This window comes from Heptranchias perlo, chromosome 5 (assembly GCF_035084215.1).
Source record: "Heptranchias perlo isolate sHepPer1 chromosome 5, sHepPer1.hap1, whole genome shotgun sequence".
Lineage (NCBI taxonomy): Eukaryota > Metazoa > Chordata > Chondrichthyes > Hexanchiformes > Hexanchidae > Heptranchias > Heptranchias perlo.
The window spans coordinates 114,569,965-114,594,507 of record NC_090329.1 but is presented as its reverse complement, the minus strand read 5'-3'; the positions used below and the strand labels follow the sequence as shown (position 1 = coordinate 114,594,507).

Below are 24,543 nucleotides of genomic sequence, written 5' to 3'. Positions count from 1 at the left end.
AATGAAAGTTGTGTGGTCAGCATCTCCTTGATCAGATCTCCCCTTAACCTTCTCTAATCTCATAAAAGAACCCCAAGTTTCTCCTCATAACTAAACCCTCTCATCCTCAGTATCATCTTTCTAACTTTCTTCGGCACCCTCTCCATGATCTTGACATCCTTCCTAAGTATGGTACTCAAAACTGGACACTATATTCTAACTGCTGCCTCACCAATGATTTGTACATGTTTAGCATTACCTCTTTGCTTTTGTACTTTATACCCCCATTTATAAAAACCTAGAATCTCATGATTTTTAAAAAAAATCTCTATCAACTTGTCCTAAATTTTTATACTGTATATTTCTTATTCGTCTTTCCAAATGCATTACCTCACATTTCTACACTGTTTACATCCCTCCAGTCTGAAAAGCATCTATGAACCACTACTGCTTTCTGTCCTTCTATCAGTTTCCTATCTGTGCTTCCTATAATAGTGTGCCTTCACTTTATTAACAAGCCTGCTATGTATGTCACTTATCGAATACCTTTTTAAAATCCATATAAACATTCACAGCATTTCCTTTATCAATGCACTGTTATTTCCTCAGAATTATTTTTAATTTGTCATGATTTTTTTCAAATCCACCTTTAAGGTGTGTCTAATGGTGTTAATTTTAAAAATTAAAAAAAGATTTAGTTGTAGTAGTGTTGCACTATGCAAGTTATTTTTAGTTAATTTTTAAATTTAGAATTGAAACAGAGCCAAAGGTGAATTGTGGTGTTACCTCATGATGCAAATTAAACAAATGGGTAATGCCTGCATTAGGCTTTTGAGACTTGAATTTGAAACCATCCCAGACAGATGCCAAGAAAGTGTCTCATCTCTTGTTTGAGGATCCTGTGTGAAATGAGTTTGAGCAATGCCTATCTAATTCTCTAGTCTAGTCCACTGCACAACTTTTATTTAACTGTATTAATGAGATTACGATCATTTTAATCCAAAAAGCTAGCAGGATAGATGGTGTGGAAAATAGTCATATTGGCGTATAGAGGGCACTTGGGGTGTTTACCTACAGATTCTTGTTTTGGTATATTAAGTTAGTGGGGGTTGGGAGAAAGCAGGACGTTTTGTTGCTCTAATGGAGTACATACACTGAAGAAAGTTTTCAATTCCTGGTGTTTTCATGAAAGATGCAATATTTGCAAAAATAAGTTTCTATTGCAATTATACTGTCAAAATATAGTACTGAGATTCTAAGTGCATTTCGATCAGTTTGGATAGACTATAATTAAAAGTTTTGTATTGCTTCTTAGAGTCTGTGAGTTGCTGCAAGGAGGAGCCATTATGAACAAATCCTACCAGCTATATGAAGCACATTTACCCTACCTCCTGCAACTCTTTATTGACCATAATCTGTATGGAATGAATCTTCTTCACCTTGCAGCAGTAAAATTCAGAAAAAACAGAAGAAAAGGTAAGTTGCAGTCAGTGGCATTTAGAAAAGAGCCCTAGGATAAGCATGGAAGATAATAAAATAGTGAAGTTAGTTGGTTCTGGGTAATGTGCTTCCCAGTGTTGGGGTGAGAATTGTTTTGGGTTTCTTAGTTTCTAGAGTAGAATTGGTTAAAGCTAGTGGTGGATTGCCTCTCCACATTTGGTTGGGGACAGGTCTATGAAATAGGGGTGCCCAAAAGCTAAAAAAAATTACAAAATTATCTCAATTGAAGTGTATTTAATATAAAAGTACATTTTGAAAGCTGCTGAGTAGCTTCATTACTCACCCAGTTAAACATGTTCTGAGGGTTGCTTTTGATCATTTGTTAAGTAAATGTACACAAACCAGGGGTGTAAACAACTCCTGAAAGGTAAAAGAAAAACTTGTTAAACCTTTTTGTATTTTTATACCATGTGATGTCTATGGATGTGGGCAGAGTTGACTGATATGAGTAGAATAATAGGCTAAACTGCTATTTCAAGTGACAAAAAAATTCAGTTGTTCCTCATCACCTTCATCATCACATAACTGTTCTGAGATAATAGTGAAATAGTAAGGTAAACCTGTTCAAGATTAGTCACAAATCTTGACTGAACAAAACATGATATCCTAGTCAGATAGCCTGCTTCAGCACCACCTGAGCTGACATAGTTCAAAGCCTGGCCACACATGACCTATTCTTTTCTCACTAAATTCCCTATTTCCCACATTTCAAGCTCATCAGAAAGTGATTTTAAAACTGGTGTGATAAGATGCAGTAAATACTAACACATCATAGCACTGACCAGTTAAATACAGAGCCATATCTAAAATGTTCTACAACAAATTTTGTGCCGGTCTGTTGGGGAGAGAACAAATAGAGGGATTAACCAAGAAAGGGTGGAGGAGGAGGGAGAAAATGAGCAGACTAGTGGTCCCCTGGTCATTCGCATGCATTTCCCAGTGCCGAGTCAGGCCACACCTAGCTACCTGTACATCTGGTCAGCTGGGAGCTATGGTTTGGTGCCTGAAGGTAAGTTGGAGAAGTTGATAAATGAAGGGGGGTGGGGGGGGATGTTGAGGGGAACAATTTACCAGAGAAATTATAATCATATTGTCAACATTATATGAATAGAGTACTGAAGTTTAATGATTAGGATACAAATATTTACTGAGCTCCGTGTTGAAATTTGCCTTTTACTGGTGGGTTGAGATTTACATGAAACTATTTATCATGTTTCACAAATGCAAAGTAGTTTGGTTTATTTGTAGTTATTTCTGAAATGTTTTTTGAGATTTTCACCTTTGAAATTACACAGTGCACCATGGCATGATAAAACTATCTTCCATTATGCCAGCATTCTTTATCAGCTAGTATTTAGTCTTTGCTACATCTATTTTTGTGTGAAACGCCATCCAGCCCACCTAAACACTATACTCAACTACCATGTGACCACACTACAGGAAAGCAGCTCACACTGTAGTTTTCCTCCGTGGCAAGTCCTTGGAGGAAAAAGCCGCTATATTTCAATCTTAAAAAGATGCCTCTAGTGTGATGGCACACAGTACTGGAGTGCCATGGAGTAGGAGGCAGGCTTGATTTCCTCTACATTTCACTACTTGTGCTTGGTTATGGTGAAACGCCAAGTTCAACAGCATTTGGTTTGTAACCACAGGTGACCAACATGGAAAATGCTCTCCTGAAAAAGCCAGTTCAGAATTAAGTAACACCGGTAGCAAAGAGAATGGAAAGTCATGGAAAAGCCCCGTCTCCACCAAGTCTAAGGGATCACCAACAGAGAAGTTCATGAGTTGCTCCTTTGTACGATGGGAGGAAGAGAACATACCAAGGTTAGCTAGTAACTAAATATAATATTTTGGTTTCCTCTCTTTAAAACCCTAAATTGAATTTCAGCTTTAGATTTCTCTTCAGTTGGCATGTGTATTCTGATTCAAATAAGATCTCTTCCAGTATCTATTTATGATGTGGAGATGCCGGTGATGGACTGGGGTTGACAATTGTAAACAATTTTACAACACCAAGTTATAGTCCAACAAATTTATTTTAAATTTCACAAGCTTTCGGAGGCATCCTCCTTCCTCAGGTTTCCACACCATTCACCTAAGGAAGGAGGAAGCCTCCGAAAGCTTGTGAAATTTAAAATAAATTTGTTGGACTATAACTTGGTGTTGTAAAATTGTTTACAAGTATCTATTTATACATGGGTGAAACTGTTCTCCCATTTAAAAATTTAAATCTATTTTCAAAATTTGCTATTTTAGGTGTCGGGCAATATTATGAGCCCTGTGGAAAAGATTAGGAATACTTTTTCTGATGCAGCACATTGGAGCTGTGCCATGGGTGCAGGTTCACGCCTCTGACTTATCCAAATGGTTAGTTCTCATTTTAGCTGTGTTACTATGAAGAAATGATGCTGAGGAAGGCAGGGACTTCCTGATAGCCTGGAAGGGAAAGTTGCCCAGGTTACTCCTGAACAACTCCTGATGTCTGGAGCAAGAGCAGTGTTGGCAATTCTCGGAGTAGGCTACTTGCACCTTCCCTGAGTATAGCGCAAAGGGAAAACAAAGTATCTTAAGAGATAAAATAATCAGCCATATTTGTTTAACCTCCACAAATTTTCAGGATAGGCCTACTATTCAGTTGAGGATGTATTCCCATTGGGAATTTTGTTAATTTTGGACAACCCTTTACTGCACAGAGCCCCACCTACAGACTAGTCCTCTACTCCTTGTTTTTTCTTGTTTGAACCTGTTACTGTTTTCCCAGAAGTTTTTTTTTAAAAACGTGCTCTAAAATGGGCTAATTCCATCTGGTGATACTTCAGAATCATTATAACTCTATTACATTTTCCTTGAAGATAGGATGGCTTTGCTCAGTCTACCTCCATTCACCAGCAGCCCAACTTTAGAATGTCTTTAGTCCAAATTGGATAGCTCTTCAATCACTTCTGGTTTCACTGACTGCCACTAGCTTCTCGTTCCCCAATGCATCATTTATTATCAAAATTGTTTTTCTGTTTTACAAATCCCTCCAAAGCATTAACCCATTCCATTTCTGCAGCTCTGGCTCCAAGCTCACATCTGCTACTCTTCCAATTATGGCCTACTGTGCATGGCTCCACTTTCCTCCCTCTGCTCTATTTTTGATGGCAGTGCCTTCAGCCATGGATCATGGCCCTGCAGTTTAAAGTTCTCTTCCTAAACCCCTCTCATCTCATTAAATCTCTCCACCTTCAGAACCCTCTTCCAAATTTATGTCTTCAACCATGCCTTTGGTCATCTATCCTAACCTTTCTAACTCCTGCTTAGTGTCTTTTTTTTTCCTTCCATTTCCGTCTCTCCTTCCCTGCCCACCTCCCTACCGTCCCCTATTTTGTAAAACACTGTGGGACCTTGCTGTGCTAGAGGTGTTTTAGGTGCAAGTTATTGTCAGAGACTCTTGGCATTTTGACCTTCATATCCATTTGAAGAGTACCCATCAAGGCTATTTCCATTTTGTCTTGTAGAGAAAATGTCTGTCACAATCTTTTTTTTTCAATCTGAGTACCAGATTTTAGTGTCTAGAGCAACTCAACAGTGGATGTTTTGTAAAATTCTGTCAATCAGCAGCCTGGTCAGGAATTTTGCCAATATAAGAACCTTCATCTTTAGGGCTGCAGTCACCAAGTAGTAAAAATGTTACTAATGAACAGTTATTCAGCCAGTCTTGTGGCTGACATAAGTGGGCCATTGACGGTTGTGTTGGCACGGTCTAGTGCCCTCGATTTCTTGAGCATTTTGTGGCTGAAACAGTACTTCAAGCCAAAGCTTTCATACTACATAACTAGAATTGACTTTGAGATGTGTTTGAGGATACCGACCCCTCTTCTTCCCCACCCTTGCCTTTCCAAATGGAAACCTTAACCTTCATTGTTTACTATTCTGATTTGGAATATTTTTTGCATTAATTTTAATTTTCTTTTGTTACATCATAACTTACAACACATTGCTTGCATTAAAAAGAACTGATGACTGGCAAGCGAGTGTGGTGGTATGCAGATTGGATAAAGTTCACAATTCTCATGTGACTTCAGAGTATAGAAGTTAGCTGGTGGTAAGGCAGAAACCGGGTCACCAGCCTATATATTGGCTCCTAATGAATTATTCAATGCCCTAGAATTAATGAAGACATGAGAAGATCGCTACCCTACTATTTTTGGGGCTGTGTATGGTGTGGGGCACCTAAAAGAGCTGGGGAGTGGAAGGAAGAAGCACCATTCTTTCAATTCCATTTTCACCACCCTCCACCAGCTTTGTGCTTTGAAGGGGTTACGGCTCGAGTCTCAGTTCGGATCTGCTGACTGTAACTGGAACAGTTAAACATTTTATGGTGCCTATAAAAAGACTTGAAGTGGAGGATGCACGCACTGATGACAAGTGATTTTTTAAACATTCCATGGTAGTTGCAGGTGGGACCGCACCTAGAGGTGTTGAAGAAAAACTTCTTGAAAGAAAACTATGGTGTTCTCACTTATCTAAGTCAGGCTGTTGAAATGTGGATATTTATTATGAACAATAAAAGAATACTGTTCTGGTCAGTGCATTTACCTTGTCTCACATTTGGTCTTGGCCTGTTCTACTTCAACATTTCTAGTATATTTTCAACTGGAGATCTTTTTCTTTCCCCCCCCCCCCCCCCCCACTTTTTTTGTTAAAAGAAAAAAAGTCCAGGCAAGTCAGAAGAATTTGTCCCTGTGATGCCCTTCTGTGGAAAGCTTATTTTCACTGGTATTTCTACACAGCAGTTCATTTTTTTTAAACTATAAGCTTGCCCTGCATTTTTGACTGCTCTAATATTGTATAGGGAATTTTAAATTGAATTTGAAATCAGCCATTCATTTTTGTCCATTATCTTCGTGCTGTAGCTCCTTCATATTGAATTCCTACCTGTCAGTACATTGTTATTTGTAACCAGTTTCTGTTTGAAGATGTTGTATTTGATCAGCTTGCTCTGTGATCCCAGTGTATGTGTATGATGTGCAGGTTTATTGAAGAAACTGTATACAGATTAAAATATTCTCATTTGCACAAGATATTTATTCAACTCTTGGTTATGCTGCAGTTCCTTAGTGCTTGAGGACATTGATAGACGGAGCACCTGTGAGCTTGAAGTGGACGCAGTTGCAGCTGATATATTAAATCGCTCAGAAATAGAAGGTATTGTTTTTCTGCGATTAATAGAATAAAACTGTATAGCTCTTTTATCTTTCTCCCCCATAACATTTTATGTAGAAATAATGAGCTTTGCATCTTGTGAAAAAGTAATTTCATTTTGTATGTATTTGATGTGCAGTAGCTGGCTTAAGTAATATGCCCAAGTATCTTAATTTTGTGACATATACAATTGATTAGGATCACAAATACTGTTTAATTTTTAAAAATTGAGTTCATACAGTTTTGTCTTTTCAACCAAGTGTGCATGTTCTGATTTAGAGATGGAGTCCAGTTAGTGGCTTTAGGACAGGAGTGTTGACTTTTTTTTCCTGTTTATTTTTTTTTCTAGCTCAGATTGGCAGAAACCCTGGCTTGCAGGCCATATGGGACGATGAAAAACAGCGTCGTCGTGAAAACAATATGTCCTCGCAAATTGAGACATCTGATTCACCGGGTAACCATTGACTTAGAATGGCACAGCTTTCTGTAACTTATACTGGATATGTAAGAACAAGAAAATCCCAAGGCTACCCCATAAATCAATCTCTAATATAAAGCACAAGAACAAAGATCAAAAACATAACTTCATGAATGTATGCCAGAGCATTCAATTCTGTCATTTCTCCCACTGCTGTCGTCTGCCTGCTGGAAAAAGGAGTTAGGTTGTCAGTGGATAGATGAATTGTATAGGTCAGCTTAACTTTCCTACATTACAACTGTGACCACACTTCGAAAGTACTTCATTAGCTGTAAAGCCTTTTTAGGACATCCTGAGGTTATGGAAGGCGCTATATAAATGCAGATCTTTCTCTAAGTGGCTGTTTGTAAAGCTCATTTGTTAGTGGGTTTGAATGTTTCTACCCAGTGGGAAATCATGGCTATAGTGGTTTAAAGAAAGCATCTGAAGGACTGCTGAGCTACTCCACTATCATGGATTTCACTGCAGGCCAGATTACTAAAGTTTCACATTATGGAACAATGATCCACAAGTACAGTTATAAACAAGAGAGTCAGTTTGTTCTCCAATTACAAAGCATAGATATAACATTAAAATTGGTAGGCCTGGTCTAGAGAATTGCCCTTAAATTCTTTTTGCTCCCAGGATGTGGGCGATGTTGTCAAGGCTCCATTTATTGCTGATCCCTATTTGCCCTGAGATGGTGATGGGCTGCCTTGAACCACTGCAGTCCTTGGGCTGATGGTGTTCCCACAATGGTGTTAGGTAGGGAATACCAGAATTTGCACCCAGCAACAATGAAGGAATGACAATATATGTCCAAGTTAGGATGGTGTGTAAGTGGAGGTGTTGGTGTTCCCATGATTTTGATGCACTTTTCCTTCTCATTGGTAGAGATCATCGGATTGGCAAGTGCTATTAAAGTAAGCTCAGTGAGTTATTGTAGTGCATCCTCTAAAAAGTATGCCCGTGATAGAGGGGGTGGATATTGAGTCCAATGTCAGGGTCCTTGATCAAGTGGACTACTTTGTCCTAATGGTGATGAGCTTCTTGTGTTGCAGCTGCATCCGTCCAGGTGAGTGGTGAACATTCAATCATACTCCTGACTTCAGCCTTGTATGTGGTGAGTGGGTGTAAGGTCAGAAGGTGAGCCACTCATTGCAAAGTACCCTGCCTTTGCCCAGCTCTTGTAACTATGCTGTGGATTTAGCTGGTCCAGTTAAGCATCTGGTTAAGTGACCCCCGGATGTTAGTTGGGTACATAGCAATGACTATGCTTTTGAAGGTTGGGAGGATCTGATTGGGCCTTTTTTTGTTGATGCTCATTGCCTGGTACTTGGGTATTATTTGCACCATGGTACATTACATAGAATTACATAGCATGTACAGCACAGAAACTAGCCCAATAGGTCGATGTCGGTGTTTACGCTCCACACGAGCCTCCTCCCTCCCTACTTCATCTAAACTATCAGCATATCCTTCTATTCCATTCTCCCTCATGTGTTTATCTAGCTTACCCTTAAATGTATTTATGTTGGTCACCTCAACAACTCCTTGTGGCAGTGAGTTCCATGTTCTAACCACTCTGGGTAAAGAAGTATCTCCTGAATCCCCTATTGGATTTATTAATGACAATCTTTTATTTCTGGCCCCTAGTTCTGGTCTGCCCCACAACTGGAAACATCATCTCAGTCGAAGATCAGCCATGACCTGATTGGCTCAAGGGGCCGTATGGCCTACTCCTGCTCTTATTTCTTATGTTCTTATGTTCTCAACGTCTACCCTATCAAACCCTTTCATAATCTTGAAGACCTCTATCAGGTCACCCTTCAGTACTTTTTCTAGAGATAAAAGCCCCAGCCTGCTCAATCATTGTTGATAGGTAGAACCTCTGTTCTGGTATTGTCCTTTTATGCACCTTCTCCAGTGTCTTTATATTCTTTTTATAATATGGAGACCAGAACTGCAAGTGTGGTCTAACCAAGGTTCTATACAAGTTTAACATAATTTTTGACAAGTGTCAGTTGTTAAACTGAGCCTGCATGATGCCCACATCCTTCTGTAAGCTGGCACGGGCTGTTTCATTATCAGGAGTTGTGAATGGAGCTGAATGCTGGAATCGCCAGTGAACAGCCCATTTCTGACTTTGACAGAAAAGATCATTGAAGCAGCTGAAAATGGTTGGGCAGAGAGTGCTGCCCTTAAGCATTACTGCAATGATGTCCTGGGCTGTAATTATTGGCTTCCATCACAAAGGCCTTCCTTAGTGTCAGGTAGACTTCAGTCACTGGAGAGTTTCCCCCTTCACCACCATTAGAGGTTTCCTCAATTGCCTACAATGGACACTAGAAATAATGCAGGTCATAAGTACGCAATGAATGGAATTGAATCAACACACATACTTGGATGGGAACCTAGGAGTAATAATAGATATACCAATTTCAATGTCTAGTCAAGAGAGCACAGACAAGAAAAATTATCCCGAACGTAAATGGGTTTAACTAAGGAAATATTAGAAAAGCTTAAGCTCCACATTTTGAAGAGTGGAAAGTTAGGGGAAGACCTTTATATAAAGTATTAAAAGGTGTATGTAAAAAGTAAACCAGAATATTACATCAAAATAAGCCAGACCAGCATTGTGAATGGCATGAATATAAATTGGTGTCTGGTAAACTTTAAACTAGTATTTAAAGGGGTGGAAATCTTCATTTGGAGTAATCTGCCAGTTAAGACAGTATGACACTCGGGTGTTTGTCCAAAATGCAGTTGAATGCGAGGCAAAGTGAGTTAGTGCTGGAAAGGTGAGTGTCGGCGGTGGAATCTTCTGACCAGAAAATGACAACCAGGAGAAAACGAGGCAGAATCACGGCAAAATTAGATTTCACCTTATTTTCAGCTCGAGATCTCCCAGGATTCTGTCTTGACCGCCTCTGATTTGAGCAGAAATTTGACCAATTTCAAAAATTATGTAGTGCATAGGATAACTGTTCTAACTGGGTCTTCTGAAATGGAATTATAGAAATTTTTGACGGTCAGTCACTTTTCTCAATATTTTTCCTACGTGTTTAATTCTGCCACTTAGGATATGAAATGTCTTATCATAATAGCACTTTGCGTGAAAAAAATTCCTTCTGGGCGAGTTCTAGAGTTTATACTCCTTGCAAAATGGTGTACTACATCTATCAGAACAAATCTTTTGTTCAAGCCCTTTCATGATGTTGAACACTTCTACTGGATCCTCCTTAACCTTCTCTCCAATGAATATGGTTTTTTAAAAAACCATAACTATCCTGTCATTGTGGTATTATCTTAGTGAGTCTACTTGATGTTTTTTTCCATGGCTGATTTCCTTTCATTATGGGGTACCCAAAGCTGCGCACAATACTCCAACTGTGATCTAACAATTATCTTTTGCCGATTCATCACCACCGTGCTGTTCTGCTTATTTCTCATTGAGATGTGGTCATGGCCAATCTACATGAAGATTAATATTTACTACTTGCTTACTAGAGGATTTTGGCAAGTTGAAGGCATACATGATACATCAGCAGAACCTTCAGGAAAACATTGGCTGATCTGTTGATCATCTCTTTCACAGGCTAAGGCTATTTGGAGTCCCCATTTATGGGCTCAAGGTCCCCTACCAGAATCTCCAGTGTAGCAACAATGCTTCCAAGTGGTGGCCCACCATGTTCTTTTGACATCAACGACTCCTTTCCAGTCTCCAATAGCAGCCATGCCTTCAGCTGCCTAGGCCCTAAACTCTGGAATTCCCTCCTCTCTGCCTCTCTACCTCTCTGTCCTCCTTTAAGACCTACCTCTTTGATCAAGCGCTTGATCACCTGTCCTAATATCTCCTTTTTGTGGTTCGGTGTCAAATTTTGTTTGATAACATTCCTGTGAAGTGCCTTGGGACATTTTACTACATTAAAGATGCTGTATAAATGCAAGTCGTCGTTGTCTCAGCGAGCCAAGAGGGTGGGACCACCTTCATTAAACAAGCCATTGCCAGCGAAGCAGTTTCATCACATATGCCCAGGTCAAGGAATTGATTTGGGCTACCTCAAGTTCAGGGGAATCACATTTAGACCAGCTGTGGAGCCCAGGCTTGAGGCGTTCTGTTGATTGAGATTGATCTTTTCTCGCCGTATATGTTAAACTAGCTGTTAGCAAACCAGGATAGGAAAGATCCTGTGGGTGAGATTCATCGTGGGCGTTATCACATATAGATACTATATCGCCAGTTTTGCGCCCCCGCCCAAGTCAACTTTCACCCCCTGCTTGCGTTGCTTCATCCTCCAAAGTTAGAGATTTTCTGAAAACTTAAATTTCTGACCTTTAAATTTCTTAAGGGGAGATTTGAAATGGTCTGTAGCTATTCGTGAAATACTATGGTCAGTTCAAAAGCTGTGAATGCCAGGTGCTCATTTACACTTAATGTCACACTGAATTCTGAATCCTCTCTAATGCTTAGCACCTCTATAGTTATCCATATTTAAACAATTGACTAGTAGGGCTCCCACTCAGTGGTCTGCTGAGATTGCTCACTGCTTTGAGAGCTGGAATTTCTCGTAAAGCAAAAAAAAAATTGTTCCCAAAGTCTTCACGGGGTCTTTCCTTCAAAGATGCTTAGTATCACACCGCTCTAGAAATAACTTTCCTACTCCCATATGCTTTCCTGATGTAAAGGGGGATTCAGAACCTTGATTTGTGTTGAAAGGCCTCGGTCTTATGGCTGGAGTTGAGATCTCGTGTAGTGTTGCAGACTGATCTTACGAAGTTTATCAAATTTACTAATGTCACAAGTGGTTCATGTAGCCATGCCCCTGAGTTGAATTTGAGACAGTGACTCTGATGCCCTGTTTTTAAAGAGTATAGACAAAACTGCTGTATTCAGATCTCCACTTCGTGATAGAAGATGGATCTGCTAAGATAGGAGACTCTCTTTCACTGCAAACAAACTCTGGAGAAGTCTGTGACGCGTCAACTGGCAGTAACTTATAGCATTTACTTTGAAGTTGTATACTTTTCAGTGTCCAGTTTGGAACTTACCTGTGCACTTGTGGATGGAGAAGCTCATCAGTTCAATAATTTTGTTTCATCAATGGGTCAAGAGTTCCTTTTGCTCTCTACTTCAGATTATTAATCGGTTCTAAAACTGCCTTGTGTCAATCTCTCCTTTACATCTGGCCAGGTGGGTAATAAAATTCTGTTGAATTGAGCAATGATGCCTCTTCACAAGTAGAGTAAGTTCATAGGGTTACTTGGAAGTAGACCTATTTAAACATAGTCCCAACAGCAGGTTTGTTGCTTCTGTATCAGGTACAGAAACTGCAGGTTCTAGATTCCCTGGCCTGATTTTCCTTGATACAACAGGTTTCTGTAAGCATTTCCCCTCATTCCCAGCATACTGGAGAAACCAAGTAGAGAATACACACTGCCCATTACTAGCCAAGTAAGTTGAGTTTCTTGGACATTCCTTAGATATTTTCTGCTAAGCTAATCTCTCAAATGGGGAATGGTTTTTTGCATCCCTCTGGATAGCTACCTAATAACTTGGCCTTTGAACAGTAAAATTCAAATAGTAGTGGAAAACTTTATGGCCGCTAGGAAAGTCTTAAATGAATAAAGCACGCTGTGCTCAATGTTAGGAATTATATGGTTGAAGAAAAGTGACAAGAAATCCCCATAAAATGGTACAGCAAGGGACGATTATATAAGTATGTCTTGACATCAGAAATTATCTGATGTTTGTTCCAGTGATTTTCTTCACTGGTGACCTAGTAATATAGAATCATAGAATCATAGAAATTATAACATGGAAACTGGCCCTTCGGCCCAACATGTCCATGTCGCCCAGTTTATACCACTAAGCTAGTCCCAATTGCCTGCACTTGGCCCATATCCCTCTATACCCATCTTACCCATGTAACTGTCAATGCTTTTTAAAAGACAAAATCGTACCCGCCTCTACTACTGCCTCTGGCAGCTCGTTCCAGACACTCACCACCCTTTGAGTGAAAAAATTGCCCCTCTGGACCCTTTTGTATCTCTCCCCTCTCACCTTAAATCTATGCCCCCTCGTTATAGACTCCCCTACCTTTGGGAAAAGATTTTGACTATCGACCTTATCTATGCCCCTCATTATTTTATAGACTTCTATAAGATCACCCCTTAACCTCCTACTCTCCAGGGAAAAAAGTCCCAGTCTGTCTAACCTCTCCCTATAAGTCAAACCATCAAGTCCCGGTAGCATCCTAGTAAATCTTTTCTGCACTCTTTCTAGTTTAATAATATCCTTTCTATAATAGGGTGACCAGAACTGTACACAGTATTCCAAGTGTGGCCTCACCAATGCCCTGTACAACTTCAACAAGACATCCCAACTCCTGCATTCAATGTTCTGACCAATGAAACCAAGCATGCCGAATGCCTTCTTCACCACCCTATCCACCTGTGACTCCACTTTCAAGGAGCTATGAACCTGTACTCCTGAGATCTCTTTGTTCTATAACTCTCCCCAACGCCCTACCATTAACGGAGTAGGTCCTGGCCCGATTCGATCTCCCAAAATGCATCACCTCACATTTATCTAAATTAAACTCCATCTGCCATTCATCGGCCCACTGGCCCAATTTATCAAGATCCCGTTGCAATCCTAGATAACCTTCTTCACTGTCCACAATGCCACCAATCTTGGTGTCATCTGCAAACTTACTAACCATGCCTCCTAAATTCTCATCCAAATCATTAATACAAATAACAAATAACAGCGGACCCAGCACCGATCCCTGAGGCACACCGCTGGACACAGGCATCCAGTTTGAAAAACAACCCTCTACAACCACCCTCTGTCTTCTGTCGTCAAGCCAATTTTGTATCCAATTGGCTACCTCACCTTGGATCCCATGAGATTTAACCTTATGTAACAACCTAATATGTGGAGAACATTTCTATTCAAAGAATGAAAATGACTTTACAATGTAATCGAACATATCCAATGTTTGCATGCAGTATTGTACATATTGTTCTATTGGCAAAAGAACCAGAAGTGATGTTTCCTCTATGACCCAAAGTACTTCACATCCAATGAATTACTTGTAGGCAAACATTCTCATGGCCTTTTGTACTTTTATTTATAGATCGCGGATATGTACAAGTAACCGAGAGTGAAAGGATCTTCCAGTGCAGAATAAAGGAGATTCTGCAGCTAAATAACAATTCTGCGTAAGAAGCTACCCATTTCCTCATATTTATATATTTTTATCATTTTGATCAAGGTTTTAAAACTATGTTTCTTTGCTGTTTTGAACCAGGTTTTTGTCACAATCTGTGGATGAAAGTGAAGAGTTTGAAATGCTCCCTTCAAACGTGACCTTGCATATGGATGCATTGTCACCTGCAGCCCTTTCCTATACACCAGCTAATCTGGTTGAGATACATAATGACGAGCAAAGTATGAAAGACTGTTTAGTAAGATTGGATCTGAACTGCCATTTATTGTAACATCAGTGACTTGTATTTTTAATTTACCTGTTCTGCCAGGCTTAATAGCTAAAAGGAAAGATTTGTATCATAATACTGTCCATCTATATGTATTTGACTATTAACTTATTTCAGTAATGCTTCACAATTTCAATCTTTGTGAATTTTGTAGTTTTCATATTGAAGAATGTTGGTGCTGGTAGTAGTGTCAAAGTGGACAAGTCTACCAAATGATATTAATCATGACTTGTACTATATCTGACCTAGTAAGTTGGAGACCAAAGCTCCCTCTAACTGAACAATATACCTTAATACTAAGATGATCTTTTCAACATCATTTGCCCTAAAGTCCTCTTTCAGAGGGCTAGCTACACAACTTCACCCTTTTAAGGTGCTGACTTGTGGCTAAATTCATGGAGACACTCATTCTAAAGAGTGAGTAAGCTAGGTTTCTGACTATTGACCACTACAAGTTGACTTCATATTGTATTCAAACAATTGTAAGGAGTCTTACAACACCAGGTTATAGTCCAACAGCTTTATTTGAAATCACAAGCTTTCGGAGGCTTTCTCCTTCGTCAGGTGAGGAAGCTCCAAAAGCTTGTGATTTCAAATAAAGCTGTTGGACTATAACCTGGTGTTGTAAGACTCCTTACATTTGTCCACCCCGGTCCATCACCGGCATCTCCACATCATATTCAAACAATCACATACATTGGCTCCTTTAGTTAGGCTACCTCCTGTTTAATAGCTTTAGTTCACTAGGAATGCTCACTGAAAAATATGGGAAAGTTTTCAAAGTTTTTTTTCTTGCAATAATTAATAAAACTGCGCTATATTTTCTTAACAGCTTTGCAGTATAGATTGCTCCTCTTAAATCAAAGTTGTTTAGTGCAAAAATGACTTGGAATTATCAAGAATAGATTTATTGGTTACATTTTTTTTTCAGTGAGCTACCATAAGTTTATTATGCTTTTTTAATTGAATTTTTCCTTTCCTTTCCTCCCTCCCCCACCCCGGCAACAGGGATGAGTCAAGGGAATGCAGAGAATGAAGAAGCAATAGTTGATGAAGAAACAATTCTAAACATAATGGAGAATAGTCAGACGTTCCACCCCTTATCACAAAGGTTAATTCAATCTCCAATTCTAAGTGAGTATGTAAGGTTCAACATCCATTTTGTGTCATAGAAATTTCTGGCAAAATTGAAGTCAATATTGTGTAAACGGGTTTAATCCAAAACGCTCTTGTTGATGTAGGGGATAAGACATTAGTACGACCTCATATTGGTTGTCTTTAAAACTGATGCTGGAGCAGAGACTACAGCATTGACAGCAGTTAGTGTATTGGTATTAAATCAGTCTTGTTCAGAGACTATTGGCTAATACTTCCTTGGAATACTTCAGCTCAAAGCTGCAGTTCCATTCTCCATAAAGTAGTTAAGTTGAAAGAGGTGGGGGGAAGGAATGCTGCCTCTGCACCTTCGCCTTGCCCACCAAGCCACCCCCCTGCCCTAGCCCAGAACTCACATCTTTCTCTAGTTTCTCTCCTGTCACTCCTCATGCCCTCTCTGACCTCATCTTGTCCATGTGACCCATCTCCATCTCCCTTGACCCCATTTCCATTAAACTGCTGAACACCCAACTTCCTTCCTGGCCCCCATGATAGCGGAGACTGTAAATTAATCCCTCTCTTTAGGCACTGACCCCCTCCCCTCCCTTTCAAAACAATCATATTACCCCCTCCTCAAAAAGCTCCTCAAGCAACCGCCCATCTCCAACCTCACTTTCCTCTCAAGTCCTTAAACATGTTGACGCCTCCCATATATGTGCTCATCTTTCCTACAAGTCCACGTTTGAACCCCTCCAGTTGGGTTTCCATTGCTGTCACAGCCTAATCAAAGTCACAAATGAGATACGATATGATGGTGACCATGGTGCACTATGCCTCCGCCGCCTCCTCCTCCAACCCTCCACAACATTGTCCAGTTCTTTGGGACCGCCCTTGCATGGTTCCACTCTTACCTATCCAATCATAGCCAAAGCATCTCCAGCAATGGCACCTGCACTGCCTCTTGTGTTATTAGTCTGCTTGTCTGACATGCAGTCCTGAATGGTCTCTTGCTTAACTGGAAGAAACTCAATGACGTTATCTTCCACCCCACCACAAACTCCGCACCTTCGTCCTTGATTCCTTTTCCCCTCCCAGACCACTGTCTCAGCATCTTATTTGATGCTAAGCTGAGCATCTGACCCTATATTTTCTCCATCACAAAAGACAACATGCTTCCATCTTCATAGTATTGTCTGCCTCTGCCCCTACTTCAGCCCATCGGCTGCAGAAACCCTCATCCATGCCTTGTCACTTCCAGATTTGACTCTTCCATTGCTTTCCTGCTGACCTCCCACCCTCCACAAACTTCAGCTCATCCAAAACTCTGCTGCCCATATCCTATCCTGTGCTTGATCTCTTTCTCTATCAAAATCCTCCTCCTTTGATAAAGTTTCTGGTCACCCCTCCATGAAATCTCCTTCTTTGGCTCAGTATCCATTTTTGTCTGATTATGCTTCTGTGAAGCACCTTGGGATGTTTTTCTACGTTAAAGGTGCTATATCAATGCATCTTGTTGTACAGCAGCTGTGATTTTTAATGTGCTGCACAGATAGCATGTCATAGCCTTTAAAGCTGACTGATTCAAATATTACTGAGTTGGCATTTTTGGTACTTTATTGGATGTCTGGAAGCCCTCTGCGCCTGGGCAGCGCACTGAGACAGCCTTACGTACAGGATGATGAAGACGAATGACTGCAATGTGAGGCCAATTCTGGTGACTTTGGTGTGAAAGGCCAATTCCGATTGAAATAGAAACACACACGTGAGATTGCCACGTCAAGTTGAAGGCTTTGTGGGCTTTCAAGTCCGTTTTCAGAAGGGTCTAGTTTCTGAGATTCTGATCCATAGAGTAGGAAGGAATGCGTGCAAGTTATATTTAGTTGACACTGGTATTAACCAATGCTGTTCCCAAAGATGGGCCGTGCTGAGTGGAGAAGCACCTCCCAAAAGCTAGAGCAACTTAGCTTCAATGACAGTTGTCATGTGAGTCATATAAGACTAAACCAAATCCAGTCCCTGTAAAAGCTGGAAGAGTTAACTATCCACTAGAGCTCCAGCAGAAGCACCTCCTTGTAGAAGGATCTCTCCATCTTCAGAAATGATCATGCTGTCGACTCCTAGATATATTTGTCACTGATGGTGGACATTGAGATTCTGCCAGTGATTGAAATCCTCATTTGCTTTGCTTCGTTCAGAATGAGGAACAAATTCATATCGTCCCACTCCCAAGTTCTGAGCACATTTGTTGAGTGATTTATGACCAGTCTGGTTTTGCATCCTTGAGAATGTCGACACCTTTGAAGCTCTAGACCTGTAATTATAGGATATCTGTACATATCCAGACAACATTCAGGGGCAGGATGATTTAAATAACTTAGCAATCAATAGACATGAGCATATTATACCACCCTTTGTTTCATAGGAATGGGCTGTAGATGTATATGAAGGTTTATTGTATGCAGCTTGATCAATCCACTAACCGTACTTAATTATAACTTATAGTGACCAGAAAGTATCCAATAAATAACTGAGATAGACAAAAATGCTTCACTTTTGTTGCAAGTTGCATGATCGGTTCAAGAGTAGTAGGAATTGAATATGGAGCCACAATTTCAGTTTTGTAAGTGGGTGAGATTTGCTGCTTGAAAACTAACACATTTTCATTGTGACTGTTCAAATAGATGCCAGTCAGGACCAGGCCATGGTGCATCTGTTAGCTGGGCTGGAGGAAGATGGCTATGGGATGTCAAGATCCCCATTTGCACCTGGTAGGTCTTCGCAACAACATTCTGCAGGAAATTGCAGCTACCAGCAGAACAGTGATGATGAAGAAAATGAGCCTGAAGTTCAGAAAGAAGAGCTGGAGCTCAGTTTAATAATGTCTCAGCGTTGGGATGGTGAATTTCCAGATAATGTTGGGAAAATGAGGTATGAAATTTACATCAAACACTTGAAGTGCATGGTACTTTGTGACTGATTTAAGTGTTTAATTTTTATTATCCACATTCATCTGCAGTCACAATTTATTCAGTTTTGATCCAAAGAAAGCATAGAATAGTACAAGCCTTGTCTCCGTATTAGCACTGTCCACCCAGCAGTACACCAATGCCATCTTATTACCAGTATTCATTAATAATTAATCATTGATAATCAGTGTTTCACGGCTGTAGCCAGCCAATGCTGGACCTAGCTCAACCACATCAGGGTCTGGATTGATGGGCCTTGCTCTCATCTGCTAAAACTGCCCACTACTCTGTGATCATCCTGGAGAGCAAAGATAATCCCAGGCTCCTTTTTATTTATTTCCAAACACCTCCTTTAAACCCTTTTCCATTTCCATTCCCTCTCCACCCTCACCTCTAACAACTGTTCGTGGATTTCTTTGTCACCACCACGGAAACCATCCGTTCAGTTGCCTCTGCTGCTTCCCCCACTTCCACTCTTAATTATCCAATCATTGCTGCAGCATCTCTAGCAATGGGTTCTCCTCCAAGCCCTACACTGTTCACCTCTGGAGTTCCCTAGAGATCCATTGTTGGTCTCCTCGACTTCGTCATTTACATGGTGCTTCTCGTAACCATAATCTGCAAACATGGGGTCGGGGTCAGCATCCACATGGCACCCAGATCTACTTCTCCACTGCCTCCTTGTTGTCTAACTGCTTGTCCAAGCCTCAGTTTTGTCCAAATAATCATTGGGTTGACCGAAACAATTATCTTAGGCCTGCACTACAAACTGTGTTCTCACCAGTGTCTTTTTGCTGAATCAGACTGTTCGCAACCTCAGTGTCCTGTCCAGCTAAGCTTCCAATTCCATATCCTCTCTAAGACTAACACTTCTGTAAGGTTACCCATCCCTGCCCCTCCTTCAGCCCATCTGCCATTCAAGCCATTTTCCATGCCTTTGTAACTTCCAGACTCAGTTACTCCAATGCTCTTCCAACCTCTAAACTTCAGCTTCTCAAATTCTGCCTGTATCCTATCCTACACCAAGTCCTACTCATCCATCCTTGCTAACCTAATGCCTCAAATTTAAAATTCACACCATTGTGTTTAAATCCCTCTAAGGCCTCACCCTTCACTCTTTTTCTCTATCCTCCTTCAGACCCAAAACCCCTTGAATGCTCCATTCTTCTGACTCTGGACTCTTGTGCAAACCCTACTTCCTTCAACCCACCATTGGTGGCAGTGCCTTCGGCTGCCTGTGTCCCATTCAGAAATTCGTTCCATAAGCCCTCCTGCCTCTTTGTCTCCCTTTTCTCTTTCAAGCCCTTCCTTTAAAACCCCACTCCTTTGACCAAGCATTTGTTCATCCCATCTAATCTCCAGGGCTGGATGCCTGTTTTCCTCACACTTCTGTGAAGTGTCTTTGGACAATTTTCTACATTAAAGGCTCTATAAAAATAAAATAAATGTGAATTGAATTTCGCTAGTGGGTGTTAGGTTCCGGGTGGGCAACATAAAGAAGAAAGTGTAAGCGCAATCAAAAGGAATTCATGGGTTCTACTGTAAATGTAATTTATAATTCAGTCTTCTGTGGCATTTACATTACTCTAGACTGTTACTCGAGTAGAGTCAGCTTTGGAATCTATTTTGGTATAAAGACAGTTTGTGTTTGTCTCGGTGAGCTTGCATGAGTACAGTCAGGAGTTACGCAACTGTAGTTCTTTTCTGTGATTACTTTGCTGAGACTGGCATGTGATGTACTAATAAGGTTCGCTCTCCTAAACTTTGAGGTGGTGAGTAACTGAGCCATACAGACTAGAGTGGTCTTGGGTTTGATTTACAAGGAGAAATAGGCCAGGGTTGTCATTCCTGATCGCTCACCAGTGACTGCTGCTGAAGTATGGGTTTGTGGACATCCGGTGGTGGTGGTGGTGGTGGGGTGGGGGGGTTGGAGAGAGAGGAGAGAATCTACTCCGGTGTGATGCTTGTCTCAATAAATAGTCTCATGACACTGTCGGATCAACAAGAGGGGAGAGGAGAAATTAGTGAGGGGAAAAATTGCTGTTGAAGCCAAAGATTGTTAAACTTTTCATTGCAGACATTACGTTGAAAATCTGCTTATTTTAAAAAGTTGTACAGTCTACTCTTAGTTCATAGTCCCTTAATTCAGTTTACTGGATAATTTAAATTGTGCATAACAGGGCTACTGGATAATTTGAATTAGGCAAAAAAGAACAACTTGGAAGGAATGATCAGGAGTAGACTGTATTGTGCTGAAGGTCCTGAATGGAGTGAAGAGTTCAGTCCGTTCATTTTTTTTAAGGGTATTTTACTATTTAATTCTGTGATCTCGCCACACTACTTTTGGCTAAAGGTGAATGAGTAACCTGCTTCTCTGCATTTGGTGTCTAGTCAGTGAGCAGCAGAGATGTGACAGTTGGTCATCTGACTGCTACCTTGGTCAAGGCATGTAGGTGGGGTGCAAAGCACCCAATAAAAATAATTTGCACATCCTATATTTGTAGGAAAATTCTACTGATGAGTAGCAGCCAAAATGAATAGGATTTAATTGATTTTGAAGAATTCTCAAATACAGGGAGAACACTGAATTTAAACTTACGTTTTTCAGCATTTGAAACAGGAGTGACTCAGGAGATTAGTGCATTTGGTGAATGGGTCATGACTACAATAAGCTTTCCAATCTAATAGGCTGTTCGTTTTGCTGAAAATGCATGAAACCAATAAATATCTTTGTTGCAGTTATTTTTTTAAATGAAATTCTGTTCCAGATTTTCAGAGAAGAACATAAGTGACTGTTCATCAGAGGAAGATAACGTGTTCTCTGATGGTGAGATAGAGTGGCGAGGAAATCGGAACATGATGGCTAATCTTTCTATTCCTCAGCTTGATGGGGCGGCAGATGAGAACACAGGTATGAATCTTTGTTGTCCATGCTGTGCCCCATTGAGCACTGAAGGGCTAGATCAGCTTACTAGGCGTGCGCATTTTTGATTTGTTGGAAAAATCTACATTCTCAATGCTGTCTATTAAATTTGGACTCTTGCAAGGTAGATCATTCATTTGAAGAGTGATGGTAGTTTTCCGACCTGAAAAGAAATTTTGAGCAGTTCATTATTGTTAGTTGATATTTGAGTTGAATCGATCTTCCTTCTAGCTATTCATTTACACTGCCGGGGAGATCATCTAATATAATATGTAAATCTTGTGTGCCCGCATTGTTTGTTCGACACACTACAGAGTAACACGCTATGCAAATTGATGCTGGTGAAGAAGCAGGTTCTAGGCAAGAGATGAACTTGCAAGAGAAGCTTGCAGGGAGGCTGGCTATGGAGCCAGATAACAGGAATTGATCTATTAATCCCGATTTAATATACTAAGCTTTGTGGTTCCTATGGACCAATCAACATGCAAAAATGGAGGCAAAGTTCACACGATTTCCACTTGTCACGAGAAGGTGGCAGATCTAAGGGGGAAATCAAATTGCTAGAAGGGGACTCAAGCTTACTATTTTTAATATAGGTAGAAGATGTGTTTCCTTTCAGGAGTCACCATATCAGAAAATAGATATTTTTTTTAAAGTTGCAATCGCATATCCACATCAACTCCTTGTAGAAAGGCACAGTAATATGGTAGGTATTGAACAATTTGGTTTCTCTCCATGAGGTTAATTATTTTGAATTTTTTTTATGGGAACATCTCTAGGGCTTTGGGGCATCTTTCAACATCAATGCTACATGTTGTACAGTCACTGTAGCTATGTAGCTCATAGATTTTTAATTGTATAAGACGCATATGGAATATGAAGGTTTTTAAGAATAGCACAATGTTGAGTGTGTCTGGAAACCCTTTTTTATTTGTCAAATACCCAACATGGTACAATTCATATCAAGCCAATGACTTATTTGTACATGACATCACAGTGATATAACTGGAGGTGGCAACAGAATTTTTGGGATGAGTCTTCTGCATTATTTCCAAATTATGGATAGCTTATGTTGCAAATTCGCACCCATGGGGACCTGCATTGAGTCTGCTGTCTTGCATTTAATTAGGATAAACATAGGATCCATACAACCAGAAGAGGGGCCAATCAGTGTATTTGGGTTGAAACACAAATCAAAGCGGTGATGTGTTTATCCAGAAATTGTGTGTTATATAACTTGTTTTCCACTTTCTCATCTCAACTTTCTACAGCACTTATTTCTTCCCTCCTCCTTGGTTTCCTCTGACCACATGCCACGCTTGTAAAAGAATATACTTGAAAAGGAAAAATTTGCTGGGCTTATTGGGGTTAAGCAGGAGTGTGGGACTAATTGGATAGCTCTTTCACAGAGCCGGCATGAGCATGATTGGCTGAATGGCCGCCTCCTGTGCTCTGATTCAGCCTCGAGGAAAATAAGCAACCTGCTTAATCGTAGCCTCTTAATGCTTTCCAAGGTAGCAACATAGTGATAAGTGAGACACCAAGGGTGACTTGCCCTTCCCCCACAGTGGGCAAGTGCCTGAGCTCCACTAAACATCTTATAGAGCACCTGAGACAAGAAGCTTGCTACGTGGAACTGCAGGTTGAAACCCTTTTCCTATCTTTGTAACAGTTTAATGGATCACCAATGTTCAGCCCTATTTCTGTTTTTTTAATTTTGTGATGTGGAGTTGGGCAATTATGGAAACATTTTAGCTCCATTAGTGGATCTCCTGTGGCATTGTTCACAGGTAGTTGCTGATCTGGAACATGGTTATGTTTAGCTGCTAACCTAGCCTGTACCTTTTTATGGCATTACTCTAAATAGGTGACTTATAAACTGCTGATGTCAATCACAGGACTGTTGCAACTGCTTTATTTAGATTTCAGGTTCTATCCTTAGCTGGTTTGTTTCAGGGAAGGAAAGAAAATTGTATGGTGGTTGCCTTGAGTACCATTCAAGTCTGGGGCCTAGTGAGTCACTAATGTGTGAAGATTGTTCCCAGTTGAACTAACCCAACTGAGAAGTCACAGTAAAGGAGGGTTAAAGAGAAATTGGATAGGATAAAAATAGATAGAGGAGGTACTTAAAAGGTTGGCAGGGCTCAAAGTAGAAAAGTCATCCAGTCTGGATCAGGAACAGAGACCTGGGGGTGTATATGCACAAGTCTTTGAAGGTGGCAGGACAAGTTGAGAAGGCTGTTTAAAAAGGCATAGGGGATCCTTGGCTTAGATGCATAAGAGTACAAAAGCAAGGAAGTTGTGCTAAACCTTTTATAAAACACTGGTTAGGCCCCAGCTGGAGTATTGTTCCATTCTGGGTACCACACTTTAGGAAGGATGTCAAGGCCTTAGAGGGTGCAGTGGAGATTTACAAGAATGGTACCAGGGTTGAAAGACTTCAGTTACATGGATAGAAGAGAAACTGGGGTTGTTCCCCTTGGAGCAGAGAAGGTTGAGGGGAGATTTGATAGAGGTTTTGATAGAGTAAATAAGGAGAAATTGTTTTGAGTGGCAGAAGGGTTGGTAACCAGAGGACACAGATTTATGGTAATTGGTAAAAGAACCAGAGGCGACATGAGGAAAAAATTGTTTACACTGCGAGTTATGATCTGGAATGCACTGCCTGAAAGGGTGGTGGAAGCAGATTCAGTGATAACTTTTAAAAGTGAATTGGATAAATACTTGAAAGGGGAAAAATTGCAGGTCTGTGGGGAAAGAGCAGTGGGGGGGGGGACGAATGGGGTAGCTCTTTCAAAGAACAGGCATGATGACCCGAATGGCCTCGTTCTGTGTTGTCATTCTATGATTATGAATAGTTTGGGGCAGGTGGCTAACGTAGGAAGAGAGTGTTGCAAAATTTACTGGCTTTTATTGCATCAAGCTGAAGT

At 40.5% G+C, this 24,543-nt stretch overlaps 1 protein-coding gene across 2 annotated transcripts in view; it reads left to right on the top strand.

The window, feature by feature from the left end:
• Nucleotides 1-24,543, top strand: part of rev3l (REV3 like, DNA directed polymerase zeta catalytic subunit) — a 153,695-nt gene that overhangs the window by 64,011 nt on the left and 65,141 nt on the right. Inside the window, exons 4-12 of one of the 2 annotated variants that reach the window (XM_067985058.1) lie at nt 1,295-1,455; nt 3,132-3,306; nt 6,578-6,672; nt 7,019-7,123; nt 14,269-14,353; nt 14,443-14,582; nt 15,638-15,763; nt 18,406-18,652; nt 21,459-21,601. In XM_067985058.1, coding sequence (XP_067841159.1) covers nt 1,295-1,455; nt 3,132-3,306; nt 6,578-6,672; nt 7,019-7,123; nt 14,269-14,353; nt 14,443-14,582; nt 15,638-15,763; nt 18,406-18,652; nt 21,459-21,601 — 1,277 coding nt within the window. Of the gene's footprint in view, nt 1-1,294; nt 1,456-3,131; nt 3,307-6,577; nt 6,673-7,018; nt 7,124-14,268; nt 14,354-14,442; nt 14,600-15,637; nt 15,764-18,405; nt 18,653-21,458; nt 21,602-24,543 lie in introns of those variants that run through there. The other variant, XM_067985059.1, reaches the window with a different exon arrangement.